Consider the following 15,055-nt stretch of genomic DNA (forward strand, 5'->3'; position numbering starts at 1 on the left):
CCTCTTCAACTGAGCACACAGCTTCTGGAGGGACACACATCAAGCGGTAAGGGAGGAAGGGGACACCTGCCTAGCCAGACAGATTAGCCAAATCAACCCTGGCAATGGATGGGGTGACAGATGTTGCAGCCAGGTCACCCTCACATTCTCATTGTGGTTTTGATTTGCATTTCCCTGCTGATGAGTGATGTTGAGCATCTTTTCATATGTCTGTGGCCATCTGTATGCATTCTTTGGAAAAATGGGTATTTAGGTCCTCTGCCCCTTTTTTATTGAATTACTTTTAATAGCTTCACAGTATTTCATTACTTTCACTCAACCAATCTTCTGTCGTTAAATCTAAAGTATACAAGGAGATGTCCCAAACTATTAAAACTGCTTATCTCTGGATAGTGGGATTTCAGGTGACTTTTTTTTTTTTTTAGTGTTTGTGTTTTTTATTTTCTTCAATGACCATGAATTATGTAAGAACAAAGGATAAACCGTATATACTTTTTAAAAGGATCAAACACTACCCTAAAAATACATTATTATCAAACAAGAACGCTCATGTCACTCCCAGTGTACTAGTACAGAGTAAGTTCAGTAATAAACAGATGGGGCTCGGGGTTAAGCATCCAACTTTGGCTCAGATCATGATCTCACAGTTCATGGGTTCGAGCCCCGCATCAGGCTCTGTGCTGACAACTCGGAGCCTGGAGCCTGCTTCAGATTCTGTGTCTCCCACTCTCTCTGTCCCTCCCCCACTTGCACTCTGTCTCTGTCTCTCAAAAATGAATGAATGTTAAAAAAAAACCTTAAAAAATAAAATGCATAATTGGGTCTCCAATTGCTACTTGTGCCCATAAGTCCCCAGTCAACCATAACTATAACTACTCATTAGAAAGCTTCTCACAAGGGACAGTGTCTCCTGGTGAGACACAATGGCCATCTTTATTCAGAGATGGCACTACGGAATATAAAACAGACCCTTTTACTAGAATAAGCATATATTTTCCAAATCATGCACTTCTGGGTGTCAAAAAACAATGCTAGATAAGACTTCAGAGAAACAATAATAACACAGTGGTATTGAGCCTGTGCCTTGAAGCCTACATTCAGATAATATTCCAGCACTACTAACTGTGTGACACCAGGCAAGTCACTTCGTTTCTCTGTGTTTCATATTCTTCACATGGAAAAATGGGCATAATAGTACCCACATCACAGAGTTGTTACAAACATTACATGAATTCACAACTGGAAACCGTTTAGAAAAGAACATGGCACCAACTAAATACCACAAAAGTCATCTGATCCAATTTTAGCCCTGGTTCTACTGGTTTTTCACTTCAAATAATACAATTCCCTCCCTTCATATTCTTTACTGCTATCTCTCTCTCTCTCTCTCTCTCTCTCTCTCTCTCTCTCTCTCTCACACACACACACACACACACACACACACAATTACCCAAAATTAAAGAGTCTCAAACAGCTTATGTCTGAAAGACCCTAGTCAATTTTCTTGGTAGCAAAACTGCCAATTTAATCATGCCTTAGTTTCTCCATTAAATCCAGGTAACTCTTGGAAGAGCTGACTTAAGACGTAGTCACATTTTCTGCCGTGTGTATTTGCCATCTGGAATATCTTACATCTCTAATTTGGAGCTACTTTTTCTTCTTAGGTGATCAAAGATAATCTCAATTGGATTGCTCCCTCTTAATTTTTTTTTTGTGCCAAACACAAAGGGTGATAAAAGATGAAAAACAGGGGCACCTGGTTGGCTTTTTGGAAAAGCATGCAACTCTTGATCTTGGGGTTGTGAGTTTGAGCCCCACAGTGGATGTAGAAATTACTAAAAACAAAACAAAACAAAAAAAAACTTTAAAAAAAGATGAAAAACAGATCTTAAAATCTTAACTGAAGATATACTTTTCTCAGTAACCATTCTCCTAATTGTATATTTTTAAATCTTTTTTAATGTTTATTTTTGAGAGAGAGAGAGTGAACATGCATGCCCATGCTCTTGTGGGGGAGGGGCAGAGAGAGAGGGAGACACAGAATCCAAACCAGGCTCCAGGCTCTGAGCTGGCAGCACAGACCCTGATGCAGGGGTCTAACTAATGAACCATGAGATCATGACCTGAGCTGAAGTCGAATGCTTCACCAACTAAGCCACCCAGGCACCCCACCATTCTCCTAATTTTAAAACACCTGAATTTCCAAAAACAAACTCAACATGGATGAAAGACCTAAATGTAAGACAGGAAACAATCAAAATCCTAGAGGAGAAAGCAGGCAAAAACCTCTTTGACCTTGGCCACAGCAACTTCTTACTCAACAGGTCTCCAGAAGCAAGGGAAACCAAAGCAAAAATGAAATATTGGGACTTCATCAAAATAAAAAGCTTCTGCACAGCGAAGGAAACAATCAGCACAACCAAAAGTCAACCGACAGAATGGAAGAAGATATTTGCAAATGACATATCAGATAAAGGGTTAGTATGCAAAATCTATAAAGAACTTATCAAACTCAACACCCCAAAAAACAAATAATAAGTGAAGAAATGTGCAAAAGACATGAATAGACACTTCTCCAAAGAAGACATCCAGATGGCCAACTGACACATGAAAAAATGCTCAACATCATTCATCATCAGGGAAATACAAATCAAAACCACAATGAGATACCACCTCACAGCTGTCAGAATGGCTAACATTAACAACTCAGGCAACGACAGATGTTGGCGAGGATGCGGAGAAAAAGGATCTCTTTTGCACTGCTGGTGGGAATGCAAACTGGTGCAGCCACTCTGGAAAACAGTATGGAGGTTCCTCAAAAAATTAAAAATAGAACTACCCTACGACCCAGCAATTGCACTACTAGGTATTTATCCAAGGGATACGGTTGTGCTGTTTCGAAGGGGCACATGCACCCCAATGTTTACAGTAGCGCTATCAACAATAGCCAAAGTATGGAAAGAGCCCAAATGTCCATCTATAGATGAATGGGTAAAGAAGATGTGGTATAGATATACAATGGGGTATTACTCGGCAATCAAAAAGAATCTTGTCATTTGAAACTGTGTGGATGGAACTAGAAGGTACTATGCTAAGCGAAATTAGAGAAAGACAAATATCATATTATTTCACTCACGTGAAGAATTTAAGATACAAAACAGATGAACATAAGGGAAGGGAAGCAAAAATAATATAAAAACAAGGAGGGGAACAAAACATAAAAGACTCTTAAATATAGAAAACAAACAGAGAGTTGCCAGAGGGGGTGTGAGAGGGAGGATAAGCTAAATGGGTTAAGAGGCATCAAGGAATCTACTCCTGAAATCATTGTTGCACTATATGCTAGCTTGGATATAAATTAAAAAATCAATCAATTAATTAATCTAAAAAATAAAACAACCTGAATTTCAAAGCCAAATATTTTAATTATTGGTTATGTTCCATTTCCTGGATCTCTCAAAAATTTTAATGATCTTTCTACATCTTACTGCTTTTTAGACAAGAATAAATGTCATGCCACTAATGTTTACTGTGGTCAGTGATCAAGAAAGTCAGGAAGTGACATTCCATCTAAGTGTCGTGACAGATGTAGTCCTTACCCACTGGTTCGTCACTGGAACTCTTAAGGCAAACACTGAGTGGGGTAACAGCAAGAGTAACTTCTTCTTGACTTGATGTGAAAAGAACAATCGCCTCAGCAAGCACTCTACAAAATGTAAAGAAAAGTACTACGTTATTTGAAAAACAAGCAGGAAAAAAAAGTCTTATTAAATAAGGCTCAAATCTTTAATCTGGAAATAAACAGGTTAGTCAGGCTAGATTTTTAAAAACTTACCCAAAAAAACCCCTGTATTTTCTTTTTTCTATGTGAGCTGCAATATTTTCAGTGTATTTTAAAACGGCAACTTCATTTGACAGGCCAAGAAAATAGTAAAATATATTCTTAGTAAGACATGTGAAAGCTGCAAGATAAACCAGACACTGGAAGAAAATGTTTTTAATTCTATGTTTTTATATGATCAATATATATTTTTAATGGCCTGCAATCATATGCCTAAGGGAGATATAAGAAAACAGAGCTGTTCAAATAGAACCTGCTGGAGACCCAGGTGAGGGTAGAGGTTTACAAACAGCCTGCTGCCTATATTCTCTTTCCCTTTGTTATTTGTCCTACATTATACCTATACTTTCAAGGTTGTCTTGACATCCCAAATGCCCTTTTATCCTGGGGCTCCCTTTTTAAAAACAGCTTTATTGATACAGAATTCACATACTGTACAATTCACAGATTTAAAGTTTTAATTTGTATTTCCCTAACTACTAATGATGGTGAGCACCTTTTCATGCGCTTTTCAGCCATTTGTATATCTTCTTTGGCAAAATATCTATTCAAATCCTTTGCCAGCTCTTAGTTATGTTATCTTTTTATTACTGCATGACAACTTCTGGGATACTTTTTAAATTGAGGTGTTGTTAGATAAAAAATGAGATTCTTAGAATTTATGTGATGTTGATGTTAACCTGATGCTACACATTAGCTCAGCAGTGTTTCTTGATGCCAAAATTTCAGGAACACCTGCCAAATTCATCTAGCAACTTTTCCAGTGTTGGGGGGAGGTGTTTTATAAGATACCAAATAACCTGACGTTAAAAAATGACAACAGGGGCGCCTGGATGGCTCAGCCGGTTGCGTCCATCTTCAGCTCAGGTCATGATGTCATGGTTCGTGGGTTGAGCTGTGCTGACAGCTCAGAGCCTGGAGCCTGCTTCAGATTCTGTGTCTCTGTCTCTCTCTGCCCCTCCCCCCCCTTCAAAAGTAAATAAACATTAAAAAAAATTTTTTTAAAGACTCAGAAGGCAATATATAAATGCAAAGTATTATTAGGTAATATATTTCTATCTTGGTATCACTTAATATAAAAATCCAGTAATAGGATATTTTCAGAACTTTCTTGCCACTAAATCATCATTGCTACCATTAAGCAGTTATATTATCTACTATTATCTTTTTCATGGTTTCCTCTTCACTTTGTAAGGTGATTTCTACAAGTTAAATATTAGCTTTTTTAAAAAATATAACTGATTACAAAGCTTAATTCTTTACTATGTGCCCGTATTCAGAAAAAGAAAAATAAATACCAGAGAATTCATTACCTTGGTTGAATCACTAGTGTATTAGAACACATATTCTTTTCAAAAATAACTTGCAAGGGCTGACTTTCTTGAAAACATACATTATGAGTTCTTCTAATACCTTAAAAAGAATAAATAAACCTTTTAATAATTTTAAGTGCAAAACAAACTATTTAAAAAGTCTAAGCATCACAGCCAAACAAAATTAAAGTAACATTTACTATCTATCAGGCAGGTGCATACATAGCTTGAAGGAACACTATTCCTCCATAAATGTGTTTATCGCCCCCTAGTGGACATTATGCAACATGCCGGGTCCTTGGACAGTATCAGCAGAGCTCCCAAGTTCTTTTGAAATACAGGTGAATTCTTAAATTGTGTGTAAAACAGTGATTGCCCATTACAGTTCACGTACTTACAATTCCCTTTCACTACCTTTTATCCACGTCTATTATTTCCAGACTTCTGGGACTCTCGGAAGTCAGACATGAACATCTGGTCTGTGGATTCTTTTCTTCCGAGAGGAGGAAGAGAGGAAGAGTGTACAGCTGTAACGGCTATGACCCCGGGTGCCAGGAACTGTAGTACACATTTTACATACATGACCTCTGATCTTCACAATATTCCTATGGTGTAAGCACTTACTCTCAGAAGAGGAAACTGTAGCTGAGAGAGACTGACTTTCCAAGGCTATGCTATTTTAACATGTATAGTCAAAATTTGAATCTAAGTTTGAATACAGAGCCGATGTAATAAAACCCAAGTGGGCTGTAACTTTCTACAGCATAATAATGTTGCAGTGAGAATCAAAAGGGCTCACTAGAAACAATGTTTCTCAACTAACTGGGATTTTTTGGTACCAAATTAATAACAGCAACATTTATTAATTTCTTAAGTATTTACTGACCACCTACTATGTACAAAGCTGCATTAGTTAGTTTTTTATGGATAACAAACCAAAATAACAAACATTTGTTGTTTCTCACAATTCGACTGAGTCCTTCTGGTTTAGGCTGGCTTAGCTGTGGCTGGACGTTTTGGATGGCTTCACTTTCAGGTCTAAGGCCTCAGTAGACAACAGGCATGGCGGGGGCCTCTCACCACATGGTCCCTCATCCTCCATAAGTCTATACTGTGCTGCATTTATTCTCATGCTGAGGAAAAGTTCCTACTTTAACAGGGGAAACTGCCAGGCCTCTTAAGGCCTAGGCTTGGAACTCACGGAATATCACTTCTATTGCATCTAATTGATAAAGCCCAAGGCAAGCCATGATTCCAGCTGGGGAATCAGACTCCAGCTTTTGAAGAGGGGGGTGTTGCAAATAATTTGTGAGATCTTTTTTTTTTTGGTAATCTACTACACAAGAACAATTTTAGGAGCTGGGGATTAGCAAAGAACAAATCAGACAAAAATCTCTATCCTCATAGTGTTTACATTCTAGGGAGAGGAGACAGACAATAAGAAAATAAGTAAGTAAATAATTAATATGTCACAGGGTGATAAAGACCACAGAAAAGCAAAGCAGGAAAGACTAGGGAGTGCCAGTGGTGGTCGGTAGCAATTGCAAATAGAGAGGTCACGAAAGACCTCATGGAAATGACACCATCTGAGTGAAGACTTGGAGGAAGTGAAACAGCGAGTTACATGCTACCTGGGAGAAGGAGCTTACTGGGCAGAGGGCTTCCAACCCATGTAGGACCTCACTGGCCATTGAAAGATCATTGGCTAATACCCTATGTAAAATGGGGAAGGTGGTTTTGTTTTTTTTTTTGTTTGTTTGTTTTTTTGGTTTTTTTTGAGAGAGAGAGTTTTGAGCGCTAGAGTAACATAAGCTGACCTATTTCATCTTTGCTTTCGTCCGTAAATTTTAGATGTACTACAAAGAGCATGGCATTGTGAAGGATCGCTGTGATTTCTATTTGGGGAAGACACAAATCTAAAAAGTTGGCATAGCTTACCTATTTTTAAAAATATTTTCGAGTTACTTTTGGAGGGACACGTAATAGATAGATGCTGATGGTAGAAAGTTCAAAAGATACCAGAGAGACAGTGAAAAGTCAGTCATCCTCCACTCCTGACTCCTGCCAGCCCTGTATCCTCCACAGAGGCAACTACCGTTACCGGTTTCGCAGGTACTGTTCACAAACAGCCCCGGCACACACAGCACAAGCATACCTCTAAATATTTCCCTCGAGCGAATACTGGCATTGCCAAAGATGTCCAGGCTGAGAAATGTCTAATCTGTCATTCCCGATGCTCCTTTTCTTGCCATCGGCTTCCTTCACCTTTTACCTTATGAACAGGTGCTAAACACTTTCAACCTGTGCCTTTGATCACACTGCTCCCTCATCACAGAATGCCTTCCCATTTCTGCCTGCTGGAAACTTACCCAGATGTGATGCCACTAACCAGAGAGCCTTTCCTCTTCGGCTTTCTCTCCTTCGAGTCTCTGGCTCAAAGAACATCCACTGTCCCTTGTTCGAGTAATCTGGCTTGATGTACCTCTTCGCTGTGGTTTTTCTAGTTTCTAGTTTAATAACAATAACAATCTCCCTTGGTAGCATGCAAATGGCACAAACATTTAGAAGTCCTGTTTCCCCCCTGGGTCATTTATTGGCTTTATCTTATGCTGCACAAAGCACTGGACTGTAATGAGACAAGGGATTTTTCATCAGAATTGACTTCTGGGCCACCTGGGTGGCTCAGTGGGTTAAGCGTCAGACTCTGGATTTCGGTTCAGGTGGTGACCACATGGTTCGTGAATCTGAGCCCTGCATTGGGCTGACGGTGCAAAGCCTGCTTGGGATTCTCTCTCTCTCCCTCTCTCTGCCCCTCCCCAACTTGTGCTCTCTCTCACAATAAGTAAACCTTAAAAAAAAAAAAAAAAAGAGGAACTGACTGCCTTCTTTGATAAAATAGTACTATTAACAACAACAACAGCTGAATTAATGCAAATGCTTAGTAATGTATTTGGCCTAAATTCTGGCATAAGCTCGCTATCTTCTCACGGAACGGTAACAACAATTTAGGGCCCAGGAGCCAGTCGATGGACCACGCTGAGTAGTGGGTGTCTCATACCATCTGCTCCTGCCATGGGATTCCTGGCGCTATGAAAGAATTCTACCTGCCACTTCATAAGCTCTATTTCAAACTTCCCTCAATGGGTCCAGAGAACTCTTTCAAACCTGAAGGGGTACAGCTAAGGACGAACCATTAGTTTGGAGATGTTACATTTGTAGAGTTTAGAATTTTAGGGGCTAGTGATACTTCAAAAATCTTGTAAGTTATTCAAATATTCCTCGATCCCTGTAAGTTCACCATTGAGTTTAGAATCATTAGCACGTCTGTAGAATGCCCAAAACTTGAAAACTTGAAGGAGTCCAACCTTCTTGACATCACTTCATTAATATATGCGTATGATTCAAAGTCTTATTTTCATTCAGTATCCCAGTGCACTCCTCTTATGGAAGCTCCCCTCTGTTGGAGTCCTGTCCCCTTGAGCCAGGACAGAACATATTAGCAGGTGGTTCATATCCGAGTGTGTTCTTCAGGAACTCATGGACTCATTTTTAGAAACTCTAGGGCCAGTGCAAAAGAAAAGCATGGAGAATCGGTAGAATTATTAATGACATAAATATTCCAGCTAAATCTTGCTTCTCGGTGGTATAAATCCTTGTTTATCTATTTGCAGATGCTAAATAATTCAAGAAATCACTGTTACAGAAACTTTTCATGGTTAGATTTAGAGAAGTCAGTCCTTTTTAGTAGCTCGGTTTTTGTTTTCAAGTGTTTTCTATCAGTGAAGAGAGCCAGGTTTACATCACTATCCTTAATTTCTTACCAAATCCCAAATGTGTATTTCTAGCAGCTTATTGGCTATCCCTGCCCAGGTGATTTTTCTCAACCAAATTTGAACGTTTCTCCACCAGATTATAAATATAGAGTTGCAAGCTTTATTTTCTGGGTGCACACAGTTTGGGGAGGGATAAGTACTTACCTGATTAAGTAGCAGCATCTATCTCCTACGTTCCCCTTCTTTCCTGAGCTGTCCCTTCCCCATTTTGCAGCTGCCATGAGGTTTGGGCGGGACTGACTCTACTTCCAGCATCACTGATGGGCCCTCATTGGTAGAAATTAATTGCTACAATTTTATCCCCCCCTACAGCTAAATTTGGACCAGGTATGATGCTTCAGGAGTGAATTTCCCGGCCACGAAGATGAGTTTAGGTTGGTCCAACCAGAGCAAAGGCAAGAACTTCTGTTTAATGGATACATGAGGCAAGGCTCTCGCTCCCACTGGATGTGAAAGAGGAAGCATCCAGCCTCAGCTGCTGCTGCAAGCCACCTTATTATTGAAAGTTTATCAGAGAAACTAGCCTTAGGATAAGTCACGTGGAGGAAAGGAGCGCTGAGTGAATTTTAAAAAGAAAACGGACAGGGAGGGGCACCTGGGTGGCTCAGTCAGTCGAGCATCTGACTTCGGCTCAGGTTGTGACCTCACACTCCATGAGTTCGAGCCTCGCGTCGGGCTCTGTGCTGACCGCTCGGAGCCTGGAGCCTGCTTCGGATTCTGTGTCTCCCCCTCTCTCTGCCCCTCCCCTGCTCATGCTCTGTCTCCCTCTGTCTCAAAAATAAATAAAAACATTTTTGGGGCGCCTGGGTGGCTCGGTCGGTGAAGCGTCCGACTTCGGCTCAGGTCACGATCTCGCGGTCCGTGAGTTCGAGCCCCGCGTCGGGCTCTGGGCTGACGGCTCGGAGCCTGGAGCCTGCTTCCGATTCTGTGTCTCCCTCTCTCTCTGCCCCTCCCCCGTTCATGCTCTGTCTCTCTCTGTCTCAAAAATAAATAAACGTTAAAAAAAAAATTTTTTTTTTAATAAATAAATAAATAAAAACATTTTTAAAAATTAAAAAAAAAAAAGAAAAAGGAGAGGGGCACCTGGGTGGCTCAGTCAGTTGAGTGTCTGACTTCAGCTCAGGCCATAATCTCGTGGGTCGTGAGTTCAAACCCCACATAGGGCTTGCCGCTGTCAGCGGAGAGCCTGCTTCGGATCCTCTGTCTCCCTCTCTCTCTCTGACCACCCCCACTCATGCTCTGTCTCTCAAAAAATAAAATAAAAAGGAGAAGGAAAAGAAGCAGCAGCTGCTGCAGGCTGAACCAAACCCACACCTGTGACCCAATTTTGAACTTTTCATTTCCATGAGCCACTATTTCTCCTTATTGTTAAAGTTAGTTTGAGTTAGGTTTTCTGTGTTTTTTTTTTCCTGTTACTTGCAACTTAAAGCATCCCAACTCATATAGCTTTCCTACAAAAGCTACTGAAAATCGACCAATTGGAGTGCCTGGGTGGCTCAGTCAGTTAAGTGTCAACCCTTGATTTCAGCCCAGGTCATGATCTCACGGTTCGTGAGTTCGAGCCCTACGTTGGAATCCACGCTATTAGTGCAGAGCCTGCTTGGGATTCTCTCTCTCTGCCCCTCCCTTGCTCGTGCTTTCTCTCTCTCAAAATAAATGAATAAACTTTAAAAAAAACCAACCGGGGCGCCTGGGTGGCTCAGTCGGTTAAGCGTCCGACTTCGGCTCAGGTCATGATCTCACGGTCCATGAGTTTGACCCGTGCGTCGCGCTCTGTGCTGACGGCTCAGAGCCTGGAACCTGTTTCGGATTCTCTGTCTCCCTCTCTCTCTGACCCTCCCCTGTTCATGCTCTGTCTCTCTGTCTCAAAAATAAATAAACGTTAAAAAAAATTAAAAACAAAGAAGAAGAAGAAGAAGAAGCAGCACAGAAGAATCCATACCCAAGTCTGTGATATCAAGGCCTGCTGTGCTTTTAATCATGCTCTTTACGTGATTCTGCTATTACATGAACTAAAGTTCAAAGAAGGGGGAAATCATGTTAAATCATTGATATTTTGCAGGGGAAAAATTAAAGATTATAATACAAATATGAGGTGAAATTTAAGTAAGACATATAAGATAACTGTAACACTACAATAACCTTCCAGAAGACCATTCCATTACAAAAAAAGATGTGGACTAATATCACAAGCATGAGCTTTTTTTTTTTTTTAATGTTTATTTATTTTGATAGAGACAGAGACAGAGTGTGAGTGGGGTAGGGGCAGAGAGAGAGGGAGACACAGAATCTGAAACAGGCTTCAGGCTCTGAGCTGTCCACACGGAGCCCGATGTGGGGCTCAAACCCATGAACTGTGAAATCATGACCTGAGCCAAAGTCGAACGCTTAACCGACTGAGCCACGCAAGCGCCCAGCATGAGCTTTTTTAAAGCATACAATTCTACATGCTAATGTCAAATAAAATAGCAGCAATCATAATAAATACAACAAGCTAACAGAGAATGTGCCAATGTTCTTTTAAACCCTTTAGAACTATAACTTCCTCTAACTCATCAAATCCTTCCCTAAAACCCAAGGAAGCTCGTACTAACATGACCCTATTTTACATTGGGGGGGAAATGAGGCAAACAGATGGAAAATAATTTGCTCAAAGTATCAGCAAAGAAAGGGCAGAGCAGGATTCCACCCTAGACCTTATGGCCTCCAGAGTCCATGCTCTTAACCACCGTACTATACATACTTAAGCATGTAAATGTCCCGTGGGTATGTTTGAATATCTACCACGCAAGGCTGGGAGGCAGGAAATCTGTTTTACAGCTTCGTGTAACAGAGAAAACGTATAAAAGTTTTGGCTCCTATTACTGTGACTTACTAATTTTGTGACTGTGGGCCAGTTACCATGCTTCCTTCAGCCCCAGATATAATACTATGTGCCTCTTGGAGGACTTTCAATACAGGTAGGCATGATTCTTTTCTGTTCTTACCAAAGAACGCTGTTACCAAGGCACTCTTACAGAATATCATCAAGCAGCCAGTTAATTTTAGAATCACCAGTTGTTTGAATTCAAAAAGACATTTAAAAAAAATTTTGGTTTGTATACAGGCCAAGCTTGTGCCACTGATAAGTCAAAAGAGGAAAAACTGAATACAAATCATTTCATAATACTTCTACAGAGACAAGATAATACTTTCCAAGTATTTACAACGGCCCTACAACAAAACCACACAAATTCTAAGCAGTAATGCAATGAGAAGTCTTGACATGCACTTTCAATATTCTAAACATGAAAAATATTAACAAAAAACACATGATACTTTAGCTTTAATTATACCTACCATGTCTGCAGAGGAATTCAATAACCACTTTACATTTATCAGACCTGGTGAATATTTTGCACTTCTCTACATTTCTTTCGAGGGAATTCAGGCATCTAAAGATGGGCAGAATTGACTGTAACACAAATACATTATAGAACATGGTTTGGTGTTTGGTTGTTTGATTAGTTTAAAAGAACTAACAAGAGTATGTATATTTATAAATGAATAGATTTGTTCCCCACGCCCTTTAAGCCATATATTAAATGCAAGGTAGATGTTATATCATATATAATAAATATTCCTGCAATACAAGAGAAAAACAGGGCCACTTATATTTACCTTCATTCCCAATTTGCAATTTAAGTTTGATGAAGTCGAATCATTATCATTCATTTTCACTGAGGTTGACCATTGATAATGTTGAAAAAACACAGGAGAGAAGAGAACACATCCGTATGCTGACCGACAAGAATTCACAGATCTTAAAGCAAGCTGGAAAAATAATAGTTATTAAGGAAAAAAATCAACGTTCTTTAAAGGATTCATTCAAAAAATTCTATTATGTGTAACACTGCAATTAAATATAGGATGTTAACTGGATTCTATGGACTACATTTTACATATGAATTATTATAGATATTAAATAGGTTGCATTATCCACTATGCATTGAATTTGCATACCTACACACACAGGTACACATCTATATTGAACACGTATAGGTATTAACTCTAATATCTTGCATGTTGAAACTGTAAAGTTGTAAACACCTTTTAACTTTAATGCTCAAAGTGGCAGAAAGCAACGTAAAAGGGGGTAAAAAGATTGCAGCAAAACGGCAATCTCTTGTCCTGTCTAAAGGGAGAAACCATCCATCAGCGCCAGCCAACTATTTCCGCTTGGGAATGCTGGCCCCAAACTGTCCGATATTAAGTTTTCAAGAGAAGCAGAAAACTCCGATCTTTATGTGGACTCCCAATTTTTTAAGTTTAGAAAATTATTATTATTTTTTTTTAAACACAGTGCAGTCCCACAAAACACTTCTGCAAGCAATATCTAGCTTCTCAACCACCAGTTTGCAATTTCTGGTTTAAATCTCTTGTGGTTCTCTGCATGCTTTTTAAGTTTAATATGCTCTAAATGTATTCAGATATGGAAAATAAAGATGAACAATGAAAGGGATAATTACAATTTCTGGATTTCATAGTAAACATTCAGTCTGGACTGGGATCTATAAACAACTTCTTTTGCCTTAATAGATGGTCTATTGGTCACTTTTCTTACTTACACCTTTTTCAGATGGGTCTAACCACAGCTCGTCACTGACTCGTGATAGAGCTTGGATTGCTTTCCCAAATACTACGGAGCAAAAGAAAGGTATGGTTTACATTTTTTCTCTCAAACAATAACAGCAAATTGTAGGACTACTTCAGCATTCACAGGACTCAAGATAAATTCATAAAGAACAGTCTTTTATAGACTAATGCTACAAATTGCTTTAAACACAGAATAATACTCTTGACAAAATGCTAGACACATAGTAAGAGATCAATAAATTTACAGAATGAGTGTGCAAAATGATAAAATGCAGTAACATTCTTCCTTTCTGTACTGTAGCAAGCCAATTTCCATACTAATGTATTTTTAGACTTGGTTTACCACCCCCCACCCCTGCCCAAAAAAAGAACTGTGAAAATAGAGCATGGAGAGGTTGAAGGGATTCAATAACTTCACAGGTGGCAAGGTCAAAACAAGTCACATGAAAGAAATTAGAGGCATTTAAGATGCATCTCTGAAATTTGAAGGTAGCACGCAAAATGCCAGATCTCAGATCTCACCAAACACACTCAGATGCCCTGTATCAGAGGCCAGGATGAATGACATATTGGTCTAATCTGGTATGACACAGTTCATATTCTTATGAATTATGAATAAGTACAAAATGTGACAAATGGATATGGAATACTATGCTGCAATAAAAATGGATGGCCACAGCAATCCATGGAACAGTAGAAAAAAGAAAAATTAATTCCAGAACATAAAATCAGGTTACAATATTAAGAATCAAGGGTGTGTGAATTGGGTGTGCCAGTGTCAAACTGAGATGGGATGACCAATGGTGGGGGGGGAGGGGAAAGAGGCATTTCTCCCTTTTACCACTTCACGTTCAACACTTTTTCCTAGAGCTGCCTGTTGCAGACCCTTCATTCCTCCAATGACTAGGTTTTGAGCACCCACTATGTTTGGGGTACAACCCAAGGCAATGGGAGTAGAGCAGTGAACAGGACAGGAACGGTTCTGCCCTCACCGTACATACAGTCCAGGAGAAAAAGCAAAAACAATCAGACAAATAATTGCTTATCGAGAAGTGAGCTATATACTGCAAGAGAACCTCCTAGAACTCTGAGAACATGGAACAGCTGAGGGCCTGTGCTTCCCTTTCCTGTTCATTACTACTATTCCATATTTGTCCTCAACACAGAGCAAGCCAGCCACAACACAAGATGCCTTTCTAGGATCACTTCACACCTTACAAAATGTAGGAAACCACCGTTTTCCTAAATAGAAACTTTAGGAAGTTTCTGAAAATCCTTGTTTAAGTACTATTTGTAGCATGCAATAGTTCCTATACATTCCCATCTATTATTGAGCTCTTTACATGCATCTCCGTTTCATTCCTACAAGGCCTATAAGGAAAACGTTACTATTCTCATTTTACAGATGAAGAAACTGAGCAGCGCCCCCCGCC

The 15,055-nt window shown here is 39.6% G+C and overlaps 1 protein-coding gene across 1 annotated transcript in view; it reads right to left on the reverse strand.

The window, feature by feature from the left end:
- Nucleotides 1–15,055, reverse strand: part of RAD9B (RAD9 checkpoint clamp component B) — a 29,057-nt gene that overhangs the window by 13,218 nt on the left and 784 nt on the right. The window contains exons 2-6 of the mRNA XM_049619339.1: nt 13,595–13,665; nt 12,648–12,800; nt 12,327–12,441; nt 5,155–5,254; nt 3,600–3,706 (exon numbers count right to left, since the gene is read on the reverse strand). Of these exons, the coding sequence (XP_049475296.1) occupies nt 3,600–3,706; nt 5,155–5,254; nt 12,327–12,441; nt 12,648–12,800; nt 13,595–13,665 (546 nt within the window). The remainder of the gene's footprint in view (nt 1–3,599; nt 3,707–5,154; nt 5,255–12,326; nt 12,442–12,647; nt 12,801–13,594; nt 13,666–15,055) is intronic.

The sequence above is a fragment of the Panthera uncia genome (genome assembly GCF_023721935.1).
Source record: "Panthera uncia isolate 11264 chromosome D3 unlocalized genomic scaffold, Puncia_PCG_1.0 HiC_scaffold_8, whole genome shotgun sequence".
NCBI classification, from domain to species: domain Eukaryota; kingdom Metazoa; phylum Chordata; class Mammalia; order Carnivora; family Felidae; genus Panthera; species Panthera uncia.